The 25,359-nt window shown below is 41.1% G+C and overlaps 1 protein-coding gene and 1 pseudogene across 1 annotated transcript; one reads left to right on the top strand and one right to left on the bottom strand.

Moving 5' to 3' along the window:
- Window positions 1-6,272: 6,272 nt before the first annotated feature.
- LOC147002462 (disintegrin and metalloproteinase domain-containing protein 25) lies at window positions 6,273-10,280 on the bottom strand. Its single transcript, XM_085844320.1, has 2 exons — window positions 10,187-10,280; window positions 6,273-8,770 (listed from the first exon to the last, which is right to left on the bottom strand). The coding sequence occupies exon 2, from the start codon at window positions 8,660-8,662 to the stop codon at window positions 6,443-6,445; it is 2,220 nt and encodes a 739-aa protein (XP_085700446.1). The 5' UTR covers window positions 8,663-8,770; window positions 10,187-10,280; the 3' UTR covers window positions 6,273-6,442.
- A 3,083-nt stretch (window positions 10,281-13,363) lies between these two features.
- On the top strand, window positions 13,364-14,591 carry LOC110288323 (serpin B6 pseudogene; annotated as a pseudogene).
- Window positions 14,592-25,359: the final 10,768 nt, after the last annotated feature.

Here is a 25,359-nt window from a genome sequence, read left to right as displayed (position 1 = left end):
TCCTGAAGTGACTATGTTCTAGACAGGGTGTATCTCTCAAGTACCCTGGGAAGGGAATGAGGTCCATCACTGAGAGAGGCAGACAAATCTGTATCCATTTAGAATCCAGTCAACACTAAACACCCTGCTGAATGGAACAGGCTGAGAGGTTTGTTTGTTTTTTTCCAATTTTTTATTAGATATTTTCTTCATTTACATTTCAAATGCTATCCTGAAAGTCCCCTATACCCTCCCACCACACTACTCCCCTATGCACCCACTCCCACTTCTTGGCCCTGGTGTTCCCCTGTTCTGGGGCATATAAAGTTTGCAAGTCCTAGGGGCCTATCTTCCCAATGATGGCCGATTAGGCCATCTTCTAATACATATGCAGCTAGAGACACGAGCTCTGGGGTACTGGTTAGTTCATAATGTTGTTCCACCTATAGGGTTGCAGACCCCTTCAGCTCCTTGGGTATTTTCTCTAGCTCCTCCACTGAAGGCCGGGTGTTCCATCCAATAGCTGACTGTGAGCATCCACTTCTGTATTTGCCAGGCACTGGCATAGCCTCACCAGAGACAGCTATATCAGGGTCCTTTCAGCAAAATCTTGCTGGCATCTGTGTTTGATGGCTGATTATGGGATGGGCACTGCTCCATGTGCATCCCTCCCTAAGCTGTGCACTCGGTTGAAGAGGACGACCTTCCCCAAATAGAGGAGGACTGGTCTTCAGTCAAGGGTATAGAGTAGCTGTGCTCCCCTGCTAGAACCTCCAAACAAGCTCTCAAGGCTGAGAGTTTTAAGTAAGTTTTGTAACCTCAGGAATCTCAGTGCACATGATACTGAATCTCATAGCAGATAGGCTTAGAGACTGACCTACCTGCCCACTGAGCCTCGCAGCCTTATAGCTAGCATATTCCAGTCACCCTCAGTGTATATGGGTTCTACTCTTAAAGACTGAGGGTTGGCTACCTCCCACAGCATACAGACTGCACTGTACAGAGCAAGGTTTCTTTCCCTTATCTTTTCTGCAGGCCACCCTCAAGCACCCAATTCCTACAACCCATCACTAACAGCTCAGATGTCTTTGTCTTCTACACCTCTGCCAAGGTAACTCCAGATGAGAAATCGGCCCAATTCTATTTTGTAATCAGGAGTCACTTTTATATACTAGCTCAGTTACAGCTTCCTTTTATTATAAATTGTAATCTCTTCTAGTATGAAAGTAGTACTTTTAATCATAGATACAGTCCATAGAGAGACTGGCAAGTTTGCTGATCCTTGTACAATGTACCATTTTAGAATATTACAGCTCTTTGTATGGTTTAGTTTATTTAATCCAAATAACTAAAGCTTCAAAGACAAAGAAGATAGACGAATTTTACTGTGAACCTGAGTAGACCTTAGAAATTTGATTACCAAAAATGCCTTGTTTATTAAGCTTATGTTTTTACTTACCTAAATTTTCTAGCTGCTTGGTGTTGAACACTTAGCAAAGTCCTAAGTGGTTAGATGTACATCATAAATGAGCTTTTGTTAATCTGAGTAGACCTTTTGCCTTAGTTTGGGCTTTTATTGCTGTGAGCTGACACCATTACCATGGGAACTCTTAAAAAGGAAAACATTTCTTTGGGACTGGCTTTCAGAGGTTTAGACCATTAGTGTCATTACAGGAAACACATCAGTGTACAGACAGACATGGTGTTGAAGATGGAGCTGAGAATTCTACATCTTGATTTGCAGGCAACCAGAAAAAACTGTACACCACACTGGGCACACCTTGAGCATATACAACCTCAAAGCCCACCTCCACATTGATATACTTCCTCTAACAATGCCTCTCCTCTTATAGTCCCACTCTTTTTGACCAAGCATTCAAACACAGGAGTGTATGGGGCCCATATCTATTAAAACTACTATACCTTTACAATCTCACTGTTTCATTAGTTAACTTACTTTATATGCCAGTCACAGCTTCTCCATGCTACTCTTCTCCAAGTTCCACACCTCACACCTCCATCCCCACATCCCCACATCCCCACCTCCCTTTTTCTTTGGAGAAGGATAGGACTTCTATAGTTATCAACCAGGCCTGTCATATCAAGTTGTAGTAAGACTAGGTGCATCTTTTCCTATTAATGATAAACAAGACAGCCCAGTTAGGGGAAATGGACCCAAAGGCAGGCAACAGTCAGAGACAGCCCCTGCTCCTACTGTTAACGGGTCCCACATGTTACACATCTGTTACATATGTGTATGGAATCTACATCTGTTCCATGCATGCACTCCAGTTGGTAGTTCAGTTTCTGTGAGCTGCTATGTACCCAGGTTATTAGGTTCTGTAGGTTTTCTTGTGGTGTCCCTGCCATTCTGGCTCCTTCAATCCTTCTTCCCCTTCTTCTACATGATTCCACCAGCTTTACCAATTGTTTGGCTGTGAGTCTCTGCATCTCCTTCCATCAACTGCTGCGTTAAGCCTCTCAGATGACAGTTATGCTAGGCTCCTGTCTGCAAGCATAATAAAATATCATTAATAGGGTCAGGGATTAGTTCTTGGCCCTGGAATAGGTCTCAAATTGGACCAGTCACTGGTTGGCCATTCCTCAAATCTCTAGTCCATCTTTATTCCTGCACATCTTATAGGAAGAACAAATTTGAGTCAAAGGATTTGTGGATGAGTTTTTGTTCCCCTCCTTCTACTGGCAATCCTGCCTGGCTACAGGAGGTCCCTATATCAGGCTCCATATCCTCTTCAGCTAAGAGTTTTAACTAGGGTCATGCTTGTATCCTCTTAGGAGCCTCCCCTGTCCCAGGTTTCTTGCCTGTCCCAGGGATGTCCCCCACTGATTTCCCTTCTGTCTCCCAGCCCTCTCACCCCCTATACCCTGTTCCCCCCATCTCCTCTCTCACCCAGTTCCCCCCTCTCTCTGTCCACTTCCAATATCTACTTTATTCCCCTTTCTGAGTGAGATTGGAGCATCCTCTCTTGAGCCATCCTTGTTACTTAGCTTCTATGGGTCTGTGGATTGTACTATGGTTATCCTGTAATTTGTGGCTAAAATCCACTTATAAATGAGTACAAACCATATATGTCTTAATGGGTCTGGCTTACCTCACTCAGGATGATCTTTTCCATTTTCATCCATTTGCCTGAAAACTTCATGGTGTCTTTTTTTTTTTTATTAATCATTCCATTCATTTACATCTCAAATGTTATCCCACTTCCCAGTTACCCCTCCACCAACTTCCCATCCCACACCTGCCCTCCCCTTTTTCTTTATGAGGGTGCTTCCCCATCTACCTACACTCTCCTGCCCCACCACTCCAGCATTCCCCCCTATGCTAGGGCATTAAACATCCCTGGGACCAAAGTCCTCCTCTCCCATTTCTTCCTGGGAAAAGTAGAGGGAAGTGGAAAATATCAAAATATATAATATAAAAAAAAATTAGGCCAGGCAGTGGTGGCGCACGCCTTTAACCTCAGCACTTGGGAGGCAGATGCAGATGGATTTCTGGGTTCGAGGCCAGTCTTGTCTACAGAGTGAGTTCCAGGACAGCCAGGGCTATACAGAGAAACCCTGTCTCGAAAACCAAAAATAAATAAATAAATAAATTAATTAATTAATTAATTAAAAAGTCCTTAGTGGTCAGAGAAATGAAAATCAAAATGACCCCAAGATCCCATCTTACACCAATCAGAATGACTAAGATCAAAACCTCAGGTGACAACACATGTTGGAGAGGATGTGGAGAAAAAGGAACACTCCTCAATTGCTGGTGGGATGGTAAACTGGTACAACCACTCTGGAATGATTTCTGGAGTTTCCTGAGAAAATTGGAATAGATCTACCTGAAGACCCAGCTATCCCACTCTTGGGAATATACCCAAAAGATGCTCCAACATGTCACAGGGGAATATGTTCCACTATGTTCATAGTGGCCTTATTTGTGATAGCCAAAATCTGGAAGCAACCTAGATGTACCAAGACAGAAAAATGGATACAGAAATGTGTTTCATTTACACAATGGAATTCTATTCAGCTATTAAGAATGAGGGCATACTGAGTTTTGCAGGCAAATGGATAGAACTAGAAAATATCATCTTGAGTGAGGTAACTCAAACCCAAAAGCACATGCACAGTGTGTATTCACTAATATGTGAATATTAGCCAAAAAAGGGTACAGAATATTCAAGATCCAGTCCACAGAACTCAAAAAGATCAACAAGCTGAAGTGCCAAAGTGAGGATGCCTTAGTCCCACTTGGGAGAGAGAAGAAAGTGAGGGAGGGACCTGGGAGGGAAAGTGGACAGGGTCGGGGGAGGGGGGAATGAGAGGGGAGAGGGGAACCTGATCTGGTATTGAGTGAGGGAAAAGGACTGAAGCCCTGAGGGCCAGCAGAAAGAATGGAAACAGGCAACCTCAGGAAAGAGCAGGTTGGGTGGGGGACCTCCAAAATGCATCAGAGATCTGGGAGGTAAGAGACTCCCAGAATTCAAAGGGAGGGACCTTAGAGGAAATACTTGTAGGGAGAGGGAATTTATAGAGTCCACCTCCAGCAGGGAGACAGGACATCAAGTGAGGGATGGAGTTGCCATTCCACAGTCACATTTCTAAGCCATAATTGTTCTTGCAAGGGATGGGAATGGAGAGCCTGAGGAAAAGAAGGTCCACCGACAGGCCCAAAGTGGGATCCTGCTCAAGGGGAAGTTTCAAGACCTGACACTATTACTTAGGCTATGGAGTGCTCACCAAAAGGAACCTATCATGACTGCCCTGTGAAAGACCCAAAAAGCAGCTGAAAGAGTCAGATGCAGATATTTGTACCCAGCCAATGGATAGAAGCAGCTGACCTCTGTTGTTGAATTGGGGAAGGCTGAAAGAAGCCGAGGAGGAGGGTGACCCTGTAGGAGGACCAGCAGTCTCAATTAATCTGGACCCCTGAGATCTCTCAAACACTAGACCACCAAATAGACAGCGTAAACCAGCTGATATGAGGCCCCCAACACACATAGAGTAGAGGACTGCCTGGTCTCTGTCCATTAAGAGATGTTGCACCTAACCCTCAAGAGACTGAAAGCCCCAGGGAGTTTAGAGGTCAGGTGGGGTGGGGAATGGGGACATCCACGTGGAGACAGGGGAATGGGGAGGAGGTATGGGATGTGGAACAGTCGGAGGGTGGGTGGGGGGCAATAAAATATGGAGCGTAAAAAATAAATTAATTTAAAAAATGAAAAATGTGACTCTCAGAGATGAAAACATGTTGCAATCTACTTGAGTTGCTAGTAAGAATAGCATCTGTTTAGAGGCCTTAAGATATTCTAAATGCAAAGTGCAAAGCAAAATCTCAAGGTTGTATTACTTATTACTGAAAATAAAAAAAAAACAAAAAACTCTTTCTCCTGCATGTAACTCCTTTCTGCATTCTCAAGTGTACTAAGGGATGTGACATGTTACTCAGCATCTAGACATGACACAATATGCTCCTGAGAGACACTCACTCTGCCAAATACATGGTGTCTTTATCACCTCTGGACTGGAGGTCAGCATGAAGAGACTAAGGATATTCAGCTCTGAGTGTGGAACCCCATTTTCTGAAGAGGGCTTTGGCATCTTTGTGCTGAAACCTTTGAGATTCAGGAAAGGCTCCAAGGCCCAGGACTCAGCCCTTTGGAGGTAGATTGTTTTGCAGCTGATTTTTTTCCCCTTTGAAGATGACAATGCTATATTGTAGGAAGCTGGTAGAAGCACTGTCTACTCTATGGGTAACTATCAATATGATCTTACAGCCACTCTTTAGACAATGAGGTGGGGGTCAGCCAGAGGTTGCAAAGGCACTGATATCTACTGCTAGAGACCCCATCATGATACAAGTTTAAGTGAATAAGTGGCTGTCCAATGTGACTAAAGACAACACTTTTAGTGGATAAACACATGATGTAGGTCACATGCTGTATTCAAAAGCCAAATAAAGGTTCTGATGCTATCCAGGTGAGGCAACACCTATAGGAGCTTTAATTAAACAACCCCCCTCCCCAGGTTTCCAACCTCCCTGAAACTCCCCTGCAGAGGAGTTCTACTAGGGAGGTCCACCAGTGAGCAAACAGGACTCAAAGAAGCCCATATCCCATGTGATAAGCAAAATAATAAGGACCTGGTTTGGAACTGAGAGAGGCAAAATCAAAACTACAGGCTTATAGGATCCCTAGGGTGGGCCTTCACTGAGAACACTGTAAAAGAACATGAAGCATTAAGGTGGCTGAGAGCAAAGATCGTGAGTTATGTACTATGATCATAGCTTTATTGAATGATGAGGTATTTCATGCTGAAATACTAAATATCTCTAGGACTTTGTGTCATTGAATTCAGAAACACACAGTGTTTCACATACCAAGATAACACATGATAGAACATGGGAAATGGAGGAAGATTTCATAATGACATTTGAAATTACAAATTGTTGTTATTCTGTTTCAGTGTTCATTACATCATTTCCATCTTCTTTCTTTTCTGAGGAGGAAACTTTGGGTTTTTCACTCATAGGTAGTTCTACGTAACTCCTCAAGAAAAAAAGGAACACAATGAACAATACGGAAAAACAAGCAAAGGGAATCCAAAAAAGAATCCCTAGCCCAATACTTTTCTTGTGTTTCTTTTCATTATAGTTCGGAGGGCCACTGTCAACACTCCCTCCAATGCCACTTTTCAGGCAATGTGGTGGGTCCCACCCCTGGTTGCAGTGGCAGTGGTGTAAATTGTTGCACACACCTTTCATGTTGCATGTCTTGGGTGAACATTGACTTGTCCAAATTGGCTTACTGACACACTTCTTATTAATACACACATGCTCTGGACCACAGTCTGTGCCATCTTTCACAATACCAATGTCAGGGATTTTCATCCCCAAATGGTAGTCAGTCCCCCAACAGGTGACACCATTGAGGTGAGTCCAGTGTACAGTGGAATGGTCCCTCAAAAATGGAATGCGTGTTACGTTCTCACACTGAACTCTGCCACAGAGGATGTCTGGGTCATGACATCTTAAGTATGCATCTCTGATCATACCACAGTTGCCAAAACGGTCACCTTGGGTGTTGAGTTCTCTGTAGCAACTGTGATCTGCACTCCTGGCTTCTTTGCCGAAGATTTGCTTACACTGTTCATCTCGGTTATTACATCTCTTCTCATAGCAGTAGCCACCATCTCTACAGGGACTCCCATCAAGCAAATAAACGTCATTAGGACACTTATGTGAATGTCCGTTGCACCATTCTGGAAGGTCACATTCATTGTCCTCTTGTCGGCAAACTGTGCCTGCTGGCCTGATCTGGCAATATAAGCAGCAAAGCCCAAAAGCACAGGCAGCGCCATCTTTGAGGGTGCAGCTGGGCTTACAACATGGATCGTCTGCACAGCTTTTTGCAGATCCACAATCACACTGTTCTCCATCGTCAACCACTCCATCCCCACATTGCTTGCCTCTGAGTTTGCTTTTTGACTTCTTTTCCTTGCGCATACACTTGGCAGTAGCGTACATAGTCCAGAAGTAAGAATAACTACAGTTACTGAACTTCGGGACACCATTGTCTGCTGGAGCCATTAAGCAAACATTTCTTCCACATGTACATGAGCTGCTATCATGCTCCATACCCAGATTATGACCAATCTCATGTGCTATAATTTGTCCAAAATAAAAAAGATTACCTCCTAACAGACGATCAACTCCACAGTTATAAGATGGCTCACAGACACTTCCAACATAGGCTAAACCAAGGGAAGTACCAAACTCATGATTCACAAAAATATGTGCAATGTCATTTGGAATTCGAAAATTAAGGCTGAGAGCCTTCCAAATACAAAAGTCATCTAGGACATCTTCTATGCTACGTACCTGCACGTGGTTTCTTTCATTCCACATCTCAACTCCAAGTAAAACTAGCTCAACATCCAGTGTCTGATAAATATTATTTATTATATTGACAATGGTGAATACTTCCACTAAGACACGTGATGTGTTATTGTTATGATAACGAACTCGTTCACGTTCAACAACCAATGCCAGGTCAAGAAAACTCCTATGGGTCCACCATCCTTCATAGTGGCTTTGCATCAGAGTGGTGTTCTCATTCTGCTGAAGTTTCATTTGCCGTGCTATCTCTTCTTCTGTCAATGCACATCTCATGGGGAGTAATTCTGTCTCCTCACTGTCCATCTTGTGAACCAAATGTTCAAAGGTGGAAGAAAGGTTCTTGGGCTTGATTTCATAGACTGTTCCATTTATCTGTAATATTCCTTGAAAGCCTCCATAACAGGTAGTAAAGGCAACCATAGACTCTGGGTCTCCATCCATATAACCATGGTAGTAGCAATCATTCTGGACATAAGGCTGGTCCTTGTGCAGAGCACCTTGCTTAGTGTAGGTGAATACAGAGAAGAGTCTAGAAACCAAGAACTTCTTGGCCTTTATGTGAATAAAATGTTTCTGGCCCCCAAATCGCAGGCTATAGGTCAGCCATCCCATAGCCCACATTGGTCTGTTGCCTGTGACCCGTAAGGGTATCACTACTTCTGGGAGGCTGGTGTGCTGAGCATACCCAGTCAAGGGCCATGATGAAAGAATATTCAATATCTCTAGCCAGAGGTACAGATGAGGTATCCTTGTGTATACCACAGCCTTACCCATAGCCACTGTCCTCTGCGGCAGCAAAGGACAAGCTTTGTCTTGTTTGCATGCAGTGCTGGCTTTTAATGGTCTGTCTTCTGGCTGAGTTAATGCATTAGAGTAGCAGGACTAAATGAAAAGACAGAAATTGGAGTATTTCAGTATGGGCAGGCCACAGTGGAAGAGAAGAACAAGATGTGAGCTTAAATGGCTGAGGTATTGTTCAAGGCATGACTCTACAAAGTGCATTAGATTTTCTGTATAATTCAGTTGAAGTACAGTCAAAGGATGGGGGTAGTAAAAATTTTAATTTTCCATGGTTGGTGCTCTCTGAATCTAGATAGAGAACTCATGAATTTTAAATAAATGAGTTTATATTGCAACAATAAATATTTAAAGCAAAAGGTGTCAGTAAACAGTAAATATAAATATACATACACACATACACACATTATATATATATACATATATATATATATAGAGAGAGAGAACTAGAATAAATAAAATTGTTCAATTATCAACAATGAATTATAGTCTCACCTTATTTAGCAGAGATTGTAAATACTGCTCACATTACTTTTTTTGTGTGTTCAACACACACACACACACACACACACACACACACACAAACACACATGCAGAAATACACACACAGGACTATTCACACACACTGTAAGTTTATTGTGCAAAATACCAATTGATCATAGCAGAAAAGAAGAGAAAAGTATCTATTGAGGACAAAAATTCTAAATTGTGAGTACCATTATAATACCCTCAGGTGTTCTCCATGTCTGTGGGTTTCATGGTATTATTTTTAAGTATATCACCTTACCTGCCTTTGATTTCATGGTCCTTTAGCCTCTGGCTCCCATTCAAGAGCTTGAACTATGGGTACATATTACTTACTGTTTTTTATATTTCCATTTCCAAGAAAATATATTTTCATTCCTTTGATAATTTTTAATACTAGTGTTTGTTCTGATGGGAAAGGTTTAATCACTATTGATGTGATACTCTTGATAATGAATCAATATGACTTCATCATAATTTATTCTTAAAATGTGACAAACTCTTCTCAAAGGAAACAAAGCTATATGATCTGGATTGGCTTTGTACTATGGAAAATAAATTGTACAATGATTCAACATTACATAACTCTGGAGTGACTCTAACATCTTCTCTCATACAGATTCATAGTGCCATGCATTACAAACACCTTAAATTTGACGTTCAAAATCTTTTCTCCATTGTTTTCTTTCCATAGCATCATCAAATGCATCAATCTCTGTACCGTGCATTCTACCTGACATTTTTTCTGATGTAGTGTCTAACTCAGTGTTATTCAAAGGAGAGTAACCACACATTATAAAGGTTTAGAATGCCCAGTCAAATAAATAGAGTAGAATAGGAAAGAAGACAGATATAATTCTTTTATCTGGTTATGGTTTGAAATACTAAATAAGAGTCAAGGTATGTGTTTCTGTGTGAACTCATACTCTAAATATTTGTATTTCTACCCCTAGTGTTAATTCTTGAATGACTTACTAGCAAGTGAAGTGACAATGTCCAGGACCTTGTCTAATGATAGCTGCTTCATGTCACATCTGCAGGGTAGATTTTTCTTGTGACTTTACATGAAAAAGAGAATATTGGTCTCCACATTCTTTTTCTCTTATAGGGTTGAGTTCTAGATTGAACTGCCTAGCAACAAGAGACTCTCAGGCTACATAACAGTGCAACTAGCTAAGGTTCTGTCCCATGCTTGTAGTATCTCCACCAGTTTGCTTTCTGTTGAATCCTCAGAATGAGTAATCAGATTTTCTAGTATGATTCATAACCTTCAAAGTAAATTAACTTCGTTTCATTACTACCATTCTGCATTTCCCCTCATTATACTTTCTGTATTTTTAAAGTCATGTTGCCTACATGGCCTCAGCTGATCCTCACCATCCCTGTAAAACATAGTCCAATAAGCATCAGCATTAAAAGGCATTCTAGATGAAGTGCATTCATCAAAAAGCTACAAAATAATCTATCCAATGAGTACAGAGCAAAAACTCTTAGGACCATTGTCTAAAAGAAATAATATAGTCAGAAAGAATTAAAGTCTTCCAAAATGTAGAGAGATGGAAATAATTATTTGTATTTTATCTGATAATAGTGAATTTAAGGCACATATCAAAAACAAAACCAAAAAAATCCGACACTCATAAACTCTGGAAGATGACATAACACAATCTATTGAATGATGAATGGGTCATTGAGATTAAGGAATTTCTAGAGATTAAGAGGCACCCTGTCCTCCAGGACTTCCAACAGATACAGGGTCACAGGTAAGACCCTCAAGCTCCCCAATACCTGACCTAACTCGGACTCCTGGTACCCAGGGGATTCAGGCACCCCTGCCCAGCCAGAGGCTCATGTTCCTTCTTTCTTGCACCAGAGCCCAGGAGCAGACTGGGTTCTGAATCTCTACCCACTCAGAGGCAGCTTGTCCACCAGGGCTTTGGACACATCCAGGATCACAGGATCACAAAGACAGAGGGTCCCCTAGGAATTCTGACAGAACCATAGCATCATATGCTCACAGAAGTGACAGGCTCCAGTAAGAGACAGCAAGGAAAGTTAACACCAGAGATAAGCAGATGGCAAGAGGCAAGTGCAAGAACTTAAGCAACAGAAAACAATGCTACTTAGCATCATCAGAACCCAGTTCTCCAAACATAGCAAACCCTGGAATCCCTAACACACCCGAAAAGCAAGATTAAGATCTAAAATCCCATCTCATGATGGTAGATGAATTTAAAATATTCATAAATAATCCCACCCCCCAATTACAGGAGGACACAGGTAAATAGGTAGAAGTCCTTAAAGAGGAAACACATAACTCCCTTAAAGAAATATTGGAAAACACCACCAAACAGGTTAAGGAACTGAACAATACCATACAGGATCTAAAAATGGAAATAGAAACAATAACGAAATCACAAAGGGAGACAACCCTGGAAATGGAATACCCAGGAAAGAGATCAAGAGACATAGATGCAAGCATTACAAACAGAATATAAGAGATAAAAGAGAGAATATCAGGTGTAGAAGATACCATAGAAATCATTGACACAACAGTCAAAGAAAATGCAAAATGTAAAAAGCTCCTAACCCAAAACGAGCAGGAAATCCAGGACACAATAAGAAGACCAAACCTAAGAATAATAAGTATAGAAGAGAGTGAAGATTCCCAACTTAAGGGCTGATAAACATCTTCAAAAATTATAGAAGAAAACTTCCCTAACCTAAAGAAAGAGATGACCATAAACATACAGGAAGTGAATAGAATGACAAATAGATGGGACTAGAAAAGAAATTCCTCCCATTACATAATAATCAAATCACCAAATGCACAGAACAAAGATAGAATATTAAAAGCAGTATGGGAGAAGTGTAAAGCAACATATAAAGTCAGGCCTATCAGAATTACACAAAATTCTCAACAGACTCTAAATGCCAGGAGATCCTGGACAGATGTCATACTAAGAGAACAAAAGTGCCAACCCATGCTACTATAACCGACAAAAATATCAATAACCAGCCTCCAAACGCTGACACCATTGCATACACTAGCAAGATTTTGCTGAAAGGACCCTGATATAGCTGTATCTTTTGGGGCTATGCCGGGGACTAGCAAACACAGAAGTGGATGCTCACAGTCAGCTATTGGATGGATAATGGGGCCCCCAATGGAGGAGCTAGAGAAAGTACCCAAGGAGATGAAGGGATCTGCAACCCTATAGGTGGAACAACAATATGAACTAACCAGTAACCCCCGGAGCTCGTGTCTCTAGCTGCATATGTATCAGAAGTTGGCCTAGTCAGCCATCAGTGAAAAGAGAGGCCCATTGGTCTTGCAAACTTTATATGCCTTAGTACAGGGGAAAGCCAGGGCCAAGAAGTGGGAGTGGGTTGGTAGGGGAGTTGGGGGGAGGGTATGGGGGACTTTTGGGATAGCATTGGAAATGTAAATGAAGAAAATACCTAGTAAAAAAAATAATAAAAAATACAAAAAATATCAATAAACCATAGGTGGAGAAACCATGATATTCCATGACAAAACCAAATTTAAACAATATCTTTCCACAAACCCAGCTCTATGAATAATAATAGATGGAAAACACCACAAGGAGAGAAAATATATCCAAGAAAAAGCAAGAAATTAATCTTCTCACAACAAATCCAAAAGAACATAGCCACACAAATATAATTCCGCATCTAACAGCAAAAATAACAGGAAGCAACAGTCATTGCTCCCTAATCTCTCTTAACATCAATGGACTCAATTCCACAATAATAAAAAAAATAGATTAACAGACTGGATACATAAACAAGACCCAGCAATTTGCTGCCTACAGGAAACACACCTCAGTAACAACGAAAAACACTATCTCAGAATAAAAGGGTGGAAAAAAACTTTCCAAGCAAATGGCCCCAACAAACAAGCTGGATTAGCCATTCTAATATGAAATAAAATTGACTTTCAATTAAAAGGTATCCAAAAAATGGGGAAGGACACTTCATACTCATCAAAGGAAAAATCTACCAAGAAGAACTCTCAATTCTGAACATCTATGCTCCAAATGCAAGGGCATCCCCATTCATAAAAGAAACTTTAGGCTCATCTCTTTTCTGCTTGCTACCAGTCTGGAAATCGAGAATCTAGGGCTCGCCATTATGGATCCTCTATGGGAAGCAAATGGCACCTTTGAAAATACTGGATGAAGAGAACTCAAAAAATGTATTTTTGTCACCCATGAGCATCTCCTCAGCCCTGGCTATGGTCTTCATGGGAGCAAAAGGAACGATTGTAAGCCAGATGGTTCAGGCACTTTCTTTGGATAAATGCAGCGGCAATGGAGGTAGAGATGTCCACCAGGGCTTCCAGTCCCTTCTCACCAAAGTGAACAAAACTGGCACACAGTACTTGCTCAGAACAACCAACAAGCTCTTTGGGGAAAAGACTTGTGACCTTTTATCATCTTTTAAAGATTCCTGCCACAAGTTCTATGAAGCAGAGATGGAAGAGCTGGACTTTAAGGGTGAGACAGAGCAGCCCCGACAGCACATCAAAACTGGATAACCAAACAAAGAAAGAAGATAAAATCAAAGAGCTGCTGTCTCCAGGTAGAGTGAATTCTGACACATTGCGATTCCTTGTGAATGCCATCTACTTCAAAGGAAACTGGAAGGAACAGTTCTACAGAGAGAACACCAGGGAGATGCCATTCAATGTCAGCAAGGATGAGAAGAAACCTGTGCAAATGAGGTTTAAGAAGTCTACCTTTAAGATGAGGTCACCTATACTGGGGAGATCTTCACTAAGATTCAGTTGCTTCCCTATGTTGGCAGTGAGCTGAACATGATCATCATGCTTCCAGATGAACACATTGAACTGAGTATGGTGGAAAAGGAAATAACTTATGAGAAATGTATAGAGTGGATGAGGCTGGACAAGATGGGCGAAGAAGAGGTATGAGTATTTCTCCCCAAAGTTTAAGCTGGAGGAGAACTATGACATGAAGGATGTCTTCTGCAAGCTGGGCATGACTGGCGCCTATGAGGGCAGGGCAGACTTTTCTGAAATGTCTTCCATCAAGGTTTGTTTCTGTCTAAGGTTGTGCATAAGGCCTTTGTGGAGGTCAATGAGGAGGGCACAGAGGCTGCAGCTGCTAGAGTGGTCATCATGATGCTGAGATGCATGAGGTTCACTCCCCCCTTCTGTGCCTACCACCCCTTCCCTTTCTTCATTCAGCATGTTAAGACAGATGTGATTCTGTTCTGTGGCCCGTTCTCCTCTCCCCGAGCAAAGGGTGTTCCTGTCAGTCTTTTACCCAGTCTACATGGTTTGCCTGTAACCCAAGTGACCTTATCCATGAGTGCAATGACAATTATGAAATAAAGGGCTTTATGGCAAAAAAAGAAAGAAACTTTAGTAAAGCTCAAAGCACACATTGAACCTCACAGTAACAGTGGGAGACTTCAACACCCCACTCTCATCAATGGACAGATCATGGAAACTCAAACTATACAGACACACAGTGAAACTAACAAAAGTTATGGACTAAATGGATTTAACATATATACAAAATATTTCATCCTAAAACAAAAGAATATACCTTCTTTTCAGAGCCTCATGGTACCCTCTCCAAAACTGACCATATAATCAGTCACAAAACAGGCCTCAACAGATTCAAGAAGATTGAAATAATCCCATGCATCCTATCATCACCATGGACTTAGGCTGCTCTTAAATAGCAAACAAAAACAAAAACAAAAACAAAACAACATCAGAAAGCACACATACCGACTGAGCTAGCAGCCCTATTTATAATAGCCAGAAGCTGGAAAGAACCCAGATGTCCCTCAACAGAGGAATGGATACAGAAATTATGGTACATCTACACAATGGAGTACTACTCAGCTATTAAAAAGAATGAATTTATGAAATTCCTAGCCAAATGGATGGACCTGGAGGGCATCATCTTGAGTGAAGTAACACAATCACAAAAGAACTCACACAATATGTATTCATTGATAAGTGGATATTAGCCCAAAACTTAGGATACCCAAGATATAAGATACAATTTGATAAACGCATGAAACTCAAGAAGAATGAAGACCAAAGTGTGGACACTGTGCACCTTCTTAGAATTGGGAACAAAACACCCAGGGAAGGAGTTACAGAGACAAAGTTCGTAGCTGTGATGAAAGGATGGACCATTTAGAGACTGCTGTATCCAGGGATCCGTCCCATAATCAGCTTCTAAACGCTGACACCATTGCATACACTAGCAAGATTTTGCTGAAAGGACCCAAATATAGCTGTCTCTTGTGAGACGATGCCAGGGCCTAGCAAACACAGGAGTGGATGTTCACAGTCAGCTATTGGATGTATCACAGGGCTCCCAATGGAGAAGCTAGAGAAAGTACCCAAGGAGCTAAAGGGATCTGCAACCCTATTGTTGGAACAACATGATGTACTAACCAGAACCCTGGAGCTCTTGTCTCTAGCTGCATATGTATCGAAAGATGGCCTAGTCGGCCATCAATGGAAAGAGAGGCCCATTGGACTTGCAAACTTTATATGCCCCAATATAGGGGAATGCCAGGGCCAAAAGAATGGGAATGGGTGGGTAGGGAAGTGGGGGGCGCTATGGGGGACTTTTGGGATAGTATTGGAAATGTAATTGAGGAAAATATGTAATAAAAAAAAAAAAAAAAAAAGAAAGCACACATACAAATGGAAGCTGAACAATGCCCTACTCAATGATAACTTAGTCAAGGAAGAAATAAAGAAATTAACGACTTTAGAATTCAATGGAAATGAAGGCACAACATACCCAAACTTATGGGACAAAACAAAAGCCGTGCTAAGAGGAAAACTCATAGCTCTGAATGCCTCCAAAAAGAAATGGGAGAGAGCATACACTAGCAACGTTTTTGGGTTTTTTTTTTTTTTGGTTTAAAAAAATTAAACTAATAAAATTTATTTTAGAATATACAAGTCATCAAAATAATTTATAATAATTAAAGGCCTCTTAAATATATATGATATCTTCCTCGAAGCTAAAAGTAATATGGATAACCAGTTTTTAAGATCTATTTCTTTTTTTTTTTATTTTTTTTATTAGATATTTTCTTTATTTACATTTCAAATGCTATCCCGAAAGTTCCCTATACCTTCCCCCCGCCCTGCTCCCCTACCCACCCACTCCCACTTCTTGGCCCTGGTGTTCCCCTGTACTGGGGCATATAAAGTTTGCAATACCAAGGGGCCTCTCTTCCCAATGATGGCTGACTAGGCCATCTTCTGCTACATATGCAGCTAGAGACAAGATTTTGAACATTAAACATGATAGAAGTAGAAAAAAAATTTTTTTTGCATTTTTTATTGGCTATTTTCTTTATTTACATTTCAAATGTTTTCCCCTTTCCAGGTCTCCCCTTCAGAAAACTCCTACCACATCTCCCTCCCCTGCCTCTGTGAGGATGCTCCCCCATCCACCTACCCACTCCTGTCTTCCCACTCTGGCATTCCCCCTACACTAGGGCATTGAACACCCTCAGGCCCAAGGGCCTCTCCTCCCACTAATGTCCAATAAGACCATCCTCTGCCACATATGCGGCCAGCGCCATGGGTCTCTATATGTATACTCTAACAATACCACACCTCCTAATGCTGGCACTCTTTTTGGGCCAAACATTGAAGCACATGAATCTATGGGGGCAAATCTATGCAAACCACCACACTCTACTCTCTAGCCCCCATAGGTTTGTAGCTCCAACATAATGCAAAATGAATTTAGTTTAATCTCCAGAGTCCCTATAATCTGTCATAGTCTCAAAAAAAATTAAAGTCCAATGCTAAAAGTCTCTTCTGAGATTTATTGAAGTCACTTAACTGTAATCCCCTATAAAATCAAAATCAAAAAGCAGATCCCATACTTTCAATATAATAGTGAGGAAATACTGGACCAAAGCAAGGCCAAAGCAGCTGGACAAACTCCAAACTCTCTATTTCTGTCTGATGACTAACTCCTTTAAGCTTTGTTGACTACAGCACAATTCTTTCTCCTGGGCTAGTTCCTCTCCATGTTAGTAGTTTTCCTTGGTAGGGAACCCATGGCTCTGGCATCTTTAATATCTTGGGTTCTTCAAGGCAACTTCAACTTCATAGCTTCTTGATCTAATAATGTTTGGGATCCACACATGATCTTCTGGACTCCTCCAAATGACTTGGGTCACTTCTCCAGCTCTGCACTTGGTAGCATTCTAGGCTCTGGCTGACTCCACTCCACTGCTGCTATTGTGGTGGTGGTCGTCATTCCATGGTACTGGCATCTCCAATGAATTGAGTCTTCTCTACAACCAGGTTGCATTTTCACTAATAGTCTCTCTTAGGCTCTCTTCATGGTGCCACAACTCAACCCTTTGCATGACCCTTCCATTCCTGGGTTTTCAAATGCCACTGAGGCTATGCCTTTACCAGTGTCCATTCCTGACCTCTCACAACGCTGAGCCTTAGCCACTATCCATGGCACTATTATATCTTTAAAATCAGTACCACCTGCGTAATTCTTACACATTACCAAGTCTGGCTGCTAGCATGATGTCTATCTCTGGAACAGAGCTTCTTTGTGCTCTCAGAAAACACTTTCCATAGTATTTCACCTTGGTAATGCTGGTCTCATCTTAATCACTGGTAATTTCTTACCTCTAGCTAACCAGCATCAATTATCCTAGTAACTTTTTCTATTTTTTGACTAAAACCAGAGCCCTGTGGCCAAAGCTGCCAAATTCTGCTGCTTTGTGGATCTGGAATATGGCCACTGTGTTCAATTACATCTCCCATTACTGCCTAAGCTTGGATGTCCTAGAACTTGCTCTGTAGACTGATTCTGAGGAGCAGAATCCTATTTTCTTTTCTTCTCTTTTCTCCTTTCTTTCTTTCTTTCTTTCTTTCTTTCTTTCTTTCTTTCTTTCTTTCTTTCTTTCTTTCTTTCTTTCTTCCTTCCTTCCTTCCTTCCTTCCTTCCTTCCTTTCTTCTTTCTTTCTTTCTTTCTTTCTTTCTTTCTTTCTTTCTTTCTTTCTATCTTTCTTTAATTCTTTATTTTTTCTAGATTTATTTATTTATTTTATTTATATGAGTACACTGTAGCTGTCTTCAGGCACACCAGAAGAGGGCATCTGATCCCATTACAGATGGTTTTGAGCCACCATGTGGTTGCTGGGAATTGAACTCAGGACCTCTGGAAGAGCAGTCAGTGCTCCTAACCGCTGAGCCATTTCTCCAGCTGTAGACTGACTTTGATCTCAGAGATCTATATGCCTCTGTTTGCTCACCTGAGTGCTGGGATTAAAGGTATGTAGTAACATACTTGGACCTAAGCTTTTCTTTACCTGTAACTTGCTCTGTACCAAGCTGGCCTTGAACTCAGAAATCTGCTTGCATCTATCTCCTGGGACAAAAGGCATGTATCACCACCCCTGGATCTAAAACTTCCTTTAATTCCTTTTTACAACGTCTTTATAAGCATGGCTGTCTTAGTCAGGGTTTCTATTCCTGCACAAACATCATGACCAAGAAGCAAGTTGGGGAGGAAAGGGTTTATTCGTCTCTTACACTTCCATACTGCTGTTCGTCACCAAGGAAATCAGGACTAGAACTCAAGCAGGTCAGAAAGCAGGAGCTGATGCAGAAGTCATGAAGGGATGTTCCTTACTGGCTAGCTTCCCCTGGCTTGTTCAGCCTGCTCTCTTATATGGTCCCAGAGATGGTCCCATCCACAAGAGGCCTTTCCCCCTTGATCACTAACTGAGAAAATGCCTTACAGTTGGATCTCATGGAGGTATTTCCTCAACTGAAGCTCCTTTCTCTGTGATAACTCCAGCTGTGTCAAGATGACACAAAACTAGCCAGTACAATGGCCATTAGGCCACAAGATCTGAATCAAAAGCATATGTCACCCCATGTGAAGATTTGGATTAAAAGCCTCTATCTACCAGCCTCAAGATCTGGATCACAGGTGTGCCCTCCATTTCTGAATTGTAGTTCTTTCCAGATATAGTCAACAACTGAGAATAGACCCCATAATTTGTTCCTTTTTAATTTGACACACAATCATATCTCCTTATGTCCAAATAAAAATAATAAACAGGTAATAGTAATGTCTAACACTCTCTTGTTCAACTTCAAATGCATAAGCTTAGCTTGGTGGGATATTGCCTTGGGGTCACCACTCCCTCAATTGCAATTAATACCCTTCAATACAGGATTTAGCTCCATTCCACTTCCTGGTGCGCCTTTAATTATTGAACCATATATTTTGTAATCTTTCTTTCTCAGTTTGATATGTCTGATCTAAAGGCTCTTCATAAGAGTAAACCACAGGACAGAGTCTATTCTAGGCTTTTTTTTTTTTTTTTTTTTTTTTTTTAGTATTCTTTTGTCAATCCAATTAATCTAAACTTCCCCACTTTAGTCTCAGATAGATTCTTCAGACAAGGGCAAAAGCATGTATATTCTTCACCAAGATATCATAAGAACAGTCTCCAGACCACATATTAATATTGTTCTCTTTTGAAACCTCTTGTGCCAAGCTACCATAGTTCAAATTACCTTCACTACCACTGTCTTCCACACTTCTGCTAGCATGGCCCATTAAGAGCTCCTAAAAACATTCCACTGCTTTCCAAAGTCCCCAAATCCACATTCACAAACAAAAAAGCATGGTCTGGCCTCTCACAGCAATACCCCATCACTGGTACCAACTTCTGTCTTACTATTTTATTGCTGTGAAGAGGTACTATGACCATGACAATTCTTATAAAAGAAAACATTTAATTGGGGTTGGCTTACAGTTTCAGAGATTTAAGTTATTATCACCGGGGCATGAAGCATGGTGACATGCACATGCTGAAGACAGTTCTAACATCTTGATCCAAAGGCAGCTAAGAGAAAATTGTAGTTCCGCACTGGGCATACATTAAGCTTATATATAAGACCTCAAAGCTTGCCTCCACAGTGACACATTCCCTACAACAAGACCATACTTACTGCAACAATGCTATACTTCCTAATAGTGCCACCTGCTATGGGCCAAGCATAGAAACACATGAATCTATGAGGGCCAATGCTATTCAAACTACCACAAGGAGAAAAGCATTTATTTGGCTTATTTTCCCATATCATGATCCATCACTGGAAGACAGTACAGGAACTCAAGCAGAGCTGGGACCTGGAAGAGGAAGCTAATGCAGAGGCCATGGAGGGTGCTGCTTCCTGGCTTACTTCCCATAGCTTACTAAGCCTGCTTTCTTATAGGAACCCAGGACCACCAGCAACAGGGATGGCACCATCTACCCTGATGTGATCACTAACAAAGTGCCTTACAGCTGAATCTCATGGAGGCATTTCTTCAACTGAGGCTCCTTTCTCTCTGTCAAGCCAACATACAAAATCTACCAGTACACTTTCTATTATGTCTAGCTTATAAATATTTTTTTTGGTCCATTCTATGGGCTTGTTTCATTGGCTTGCTTTATTTGCTTTTCAAAAGAGTCTGGGATCAGTATTAACTAGTGCTGAATGGTTTCAAGGACAGCACCAGTAAAGTGTACACACACACACACACACACACACACACACACACACATTTACACACCAGCATACTCACAACAGAAAAGAGAGGGAGAAGGCAAGAGCAAGGAATCATTAAGGCTGGCATCAAAAGATGAATGACGTTCTTCCGGCCGGACCAGCACTGGGGTAGCTAGAGCGCAGGGTCGGCTGACACCCGCCAGCTACCCACGACCCCCGCCACAGGATTTTGAGACTGCTGGTGAGTGGAACACAGCTTCTGCTCCAGTCCAATCGCGTGGGACCTGAGACTGCTTTGGTTGGGGAGGCAGAAATCCAGCCTCAGTAGGGCCACAAGCCTCTCCGGTCAGAAAAGCAGCTGGGTAGCTAGGGTGCAGGGTCGGCTGACACTCACCAGCTACCCACAACACCCGCCACAGGATCTTAAGACTTCTGGTGAGTGGAACACAGCTTCTGCTCCAATCCAATTGCTCGCGGGACCTAAGACTGCATTAGTTAGGGAAGCAGAAAACCGGCCTGAGTAGGACCACAGGCCTCTTCCGGCTGGACCAGCACCGGGATAGCTAGAGCTCAGGCTCGGCTGACACCCGCCAGCTACCCACGACCCCCGCCACAGGATTTTGAGACTGCTGGTGAGTGGAACACAGCTTCTGCTCCAATCTTTAAACAGTGACAACGACAACAACTAACCCCAGAGATTACCAGATGGCGATAGGTAAACGTAATAATCTTACTAACAGAAACCAAGAACACTCACCATCATCAGAACCCAGCACTCCCACTTCGCCCAGTCCAGGGCACCCCAACACACCAAAAAATCTAGACACGGATCTAAAAGCATATCTCCTGATGATGGTAGAGGACTTCAAGAAGGACTTTAATAACACACTTAAAGAAATACAAAGGAACACTGGTAAACAGGTAGAAGACAGTAAAGAGGAAGCACAAAAATCCCTTAAAGAATTGCAGGAGAACACTGCTAAAGAGTTACAAATCCTTAAAGAAAAACAGGATAACATAATCAAATGGGTAGAAGTCCTTACAGAAAAACAGGAAAACACATCCAAACAGATGATGGAAATGAACAAAACCATACTAGACCTAAAAAGGGAAGTAGACACAATAAAGAAAACCCAAAATGAGGCAACACTGGAGATAGAAACCCTAGGAAAGAAATCTGGAACCATAGATACCAGCATCAGCAACAGAATACAAGAGATGGAAGAGAGAATCTCAGGTGCAGAAGATTCCATAGAGAACATCGGCACAACAATCAAGGAAAATGTAAAATGCAAAAAGATCCTAACTCAAAACATCCAAGAAATGCAGGACACAATGAGAAGACCAAACCTACGGATAATAGGAGTGGATGAGAATGAAGATTTTCAACTCAAAGGACCAGCAAACATCTTCAACAAAATTATAGAAGAAAACTTCCCAAATCTAAAGAAAGAGATGCCCATGAACATACAAGAAGCCTACAGAACTCCAAATAGACTGGACCAGAAAAGAAATACCTCCCGACACATAATAATCAGAACAACAAATGCACTAAATAAAGATAGAATACTAAAAGCAGTAAGAGAAAAAGGCCAAGTAACATATAAAGGCAAGCCTATCAGAATTACACCAGATTTTTCACCACAGACTATGAAAGCCAGAAGATTCTGGACGGATGTTATACAGACACTAAAAGAACACAAATTCCAGCCCAGGCTACTATACCCAGCCAAACTCTCAATTAACATAGATGGACAAACCAAAGTATTCCACGACAAAACCAAATTCACACATTATCTCTCCACGAATCCAGCCCTTCAAAGGATAATAACAGAAAACAACCAATACAAGGACGGGAACCACGCCCTAGAAACAACAAGAAGGTAATCCCTCAACAAACATAAAAGAAGACAGCCACAAGAACAGAATGCCAACTTTAACAACAAAAATAACAGGAAACAACAATTACTTTTCCTTAATATCTCTTAATATCAATGGACTCAACTCCCCAATAAAAAGACATAGACTAACAAACTGGCTACACAAACAAGACCCAACATTTTGCTGCTTACAGGAAACTCATCTCAGAGAAAAAGATAGACACTACCTCAGAATGAAAGGCTGGAAAACAATTTTCCAAGCAAATGGTATGAAGAAACAAGCTGGAGTAGCCATTCTAATATCTGATAAGATTGACTTCCAACCCAAAGTCATTAAAAAAGACAGGGAGGGACACTTCATACTCATCAAAGGTAAAATCCTCCAAGAGGAACTATCAATCCTGAATATCTATGCTCCAAATACAAAGGCAGCCACATTCATTAAAGAAACTTTAGTAAATCTCAAAGCATACATTGCACCTCATACAATAATAGTGGGAGACTTCAACACACCACTTTCACCAATGGACAGATCGTGGAAACAGAAACTAAACAGGGACACAGAGAAACTAAGAGAAATTATGAATCAAATGGATCTGGCAGATATCTACAGAACATTCTATCCTAACACAAAAGGATATACCTTCTTCTCAGCACCTCATGGCACCTTCTCCAAAATTGACCACATAATTGGTCACAAAACAGGCCTCAACAGATACAAAAATATTGAAATTGTCCCATGCATCCTATCAGATCACCATGGACTAAGGCTGATCTTCAATAACAAAATAAATAATAGAAAGCCAACCTTCACGTGGAAACTGAACAACACTCTTTTCAATGATACCTTGGTCAAGGAAGGAATAAAGAAAGAAATTAAGGACTTTTTAGAGTTCAATGAAAATGAAGCCACAACATACCCAAACTTATGGGAGGCAATGAAAGCATTTCTAAGAGGAAAACTCATAGCTCTGAGTGCCTCCAAAAGGAAACTAGAGAGAGCACACATTAGCAGCTTGACAACATACCTAAAAGCACTAGAACAAAAGGAAGCAAATTCACCCAAGAGGAGTAGACGGCAGGAAATAATCAAACTCAGGGGAGAAATCAACCAAGTGGAAACAAGAAAAACTATTCAAAGAATCAACCAATCAAGGAGCTGGTTCTTTGAGAAAATCAACATGATAGATAAACCCTTAGCCAGACTCACTAGAGGGCACAGGGAAAGCATCCTAATTAACAAAATCAGAAATGAAAAAGGAGACATAACAACAGATCCTGAAGGCATCCAAAACACCATCAGATCCTTCTACCAAAGGCTATACTCAACAAAACTGGAGAACCTGGATGAAATGGAGAAGTTCCTAGACAGATACCAGGTACCAAAGTTGAATCAAGATCAGGTTAATGATCTAAACAGCCCTATATCCCCCAAAGAAATAGAAGCAGTCATTAATAGTCTCCCAACTAAAAAAAGCCCAGGACCAGATGGGTTTAGTGCAGAGTTCTATCAGACCTTCAAAGAAGATCTAATCCCAGTTCTTCACAAACTATTCCACAAAATAGAAACATAAGGTACTCTACCAAACACATTCTATGAAGCCACAATTACTCTGATACCTAAACCACAAAAAGACCCAACAAAGATAGAAAACTTCAGACCAATATCCCTTATGAATATTGATGCAAAAATCCTCAATAAAGTTCTTGCTAACCGAATCCAAGAACACATCAAAACAATCATCCACCCCGACCAAGTAGGTTTCATCCCAGGGATGCAGGGATGGTTCAATATACGGAAATCCATCAACGTAATCCAGTATATAAACAAACTCAAAGACAAAAACCACATGGTCATCTCGTTAGATGCAGAAAAATCATTTGACACGATCCAACACCCATTCATGATAAAAGTCTTGGAAAGATCAGGAATTCAAGGTCCATACCTAAACATGATAAAAGCAATCTACAGCAAACCAGTAGCCAACATCAAAGTAAATGGTGAGAAGCTTGAAGCAATCCCTCTAAAATCAGGGACTAGACAAGGCTGTCCACTTTCTCCATACCCATTCAACATAGTACTTGAAGTCCTAGCCAGAGCAATTCGACAACAAAAGGAGATCAAAGGGATACAAATTGGAAAAGATGAAGTCAAAATATCACTTTTTGCAGATGATATGATAGTATATATAAGTGACCCTAAAAATTCCACCAGAGAACTCCTAAGCCTGATAAACAGCTTCGGTGAAGTAGCTGGATATAAAATTAACTCAAACAAATCAATGGCCTTTCTCTACACAAAGAATAAACAGGCTGAGAAAGAAATTAGGGAAACAACACCCTTCTCAATAGTCACAAATAATATAAAATATCTTGGCGTGACTCTAACTAAGGAAGTGAAAGATCTGTATAATAAAAACTTCAAGTCTCTGAAGAAAGAAATTATAGAAGATCTCAGAAGATGGAAAGATCTCCCATGCTCATGGATTGGCAGGATCAACATTGTAAAAATGGCTATCTTGCCAAAAGCAATCTACAGATTCAATGCAATCCCCATCAAAATTCCAAATCAATTCTTCAACAAATTAGAAAGTGCAATCTGCAAATTCATCTGGAATAACAAAAAACCTAGGATAGCAAAAACTCTTCTCAAGGATAAAAAAACCTCTGGTGGAATCACCATGCCA

The sequence above is a fragment of the Mus caroli genome, unplaced genomic scaffold (assembly GCF_978045245.1).
Source record: "Mus caroli unplaced genomic scaffold, Mus_caroli_1 scaffold_10, whole genome shotgun sequence".
In the NCBI taxonomy this organism is placed as follows: Eukaryota; Metazoa; Chordata; class Mammalia; order Rodentia; family Muridae; genus Mus; species Mus caroli.
This window is presented reverse-complemented; position numbering and strand designations above follow the sequence as displayed.

What these genes read in the sequence shown, in the direction of transcription:
- LOC147002462 (XM_085844320.1), bottom strand. Translation starts at nt 8,662, where the DNA reads ATGGGTAAGGCTGTGGTATACACAAGGATACCTCATCTGTACCTCTGG.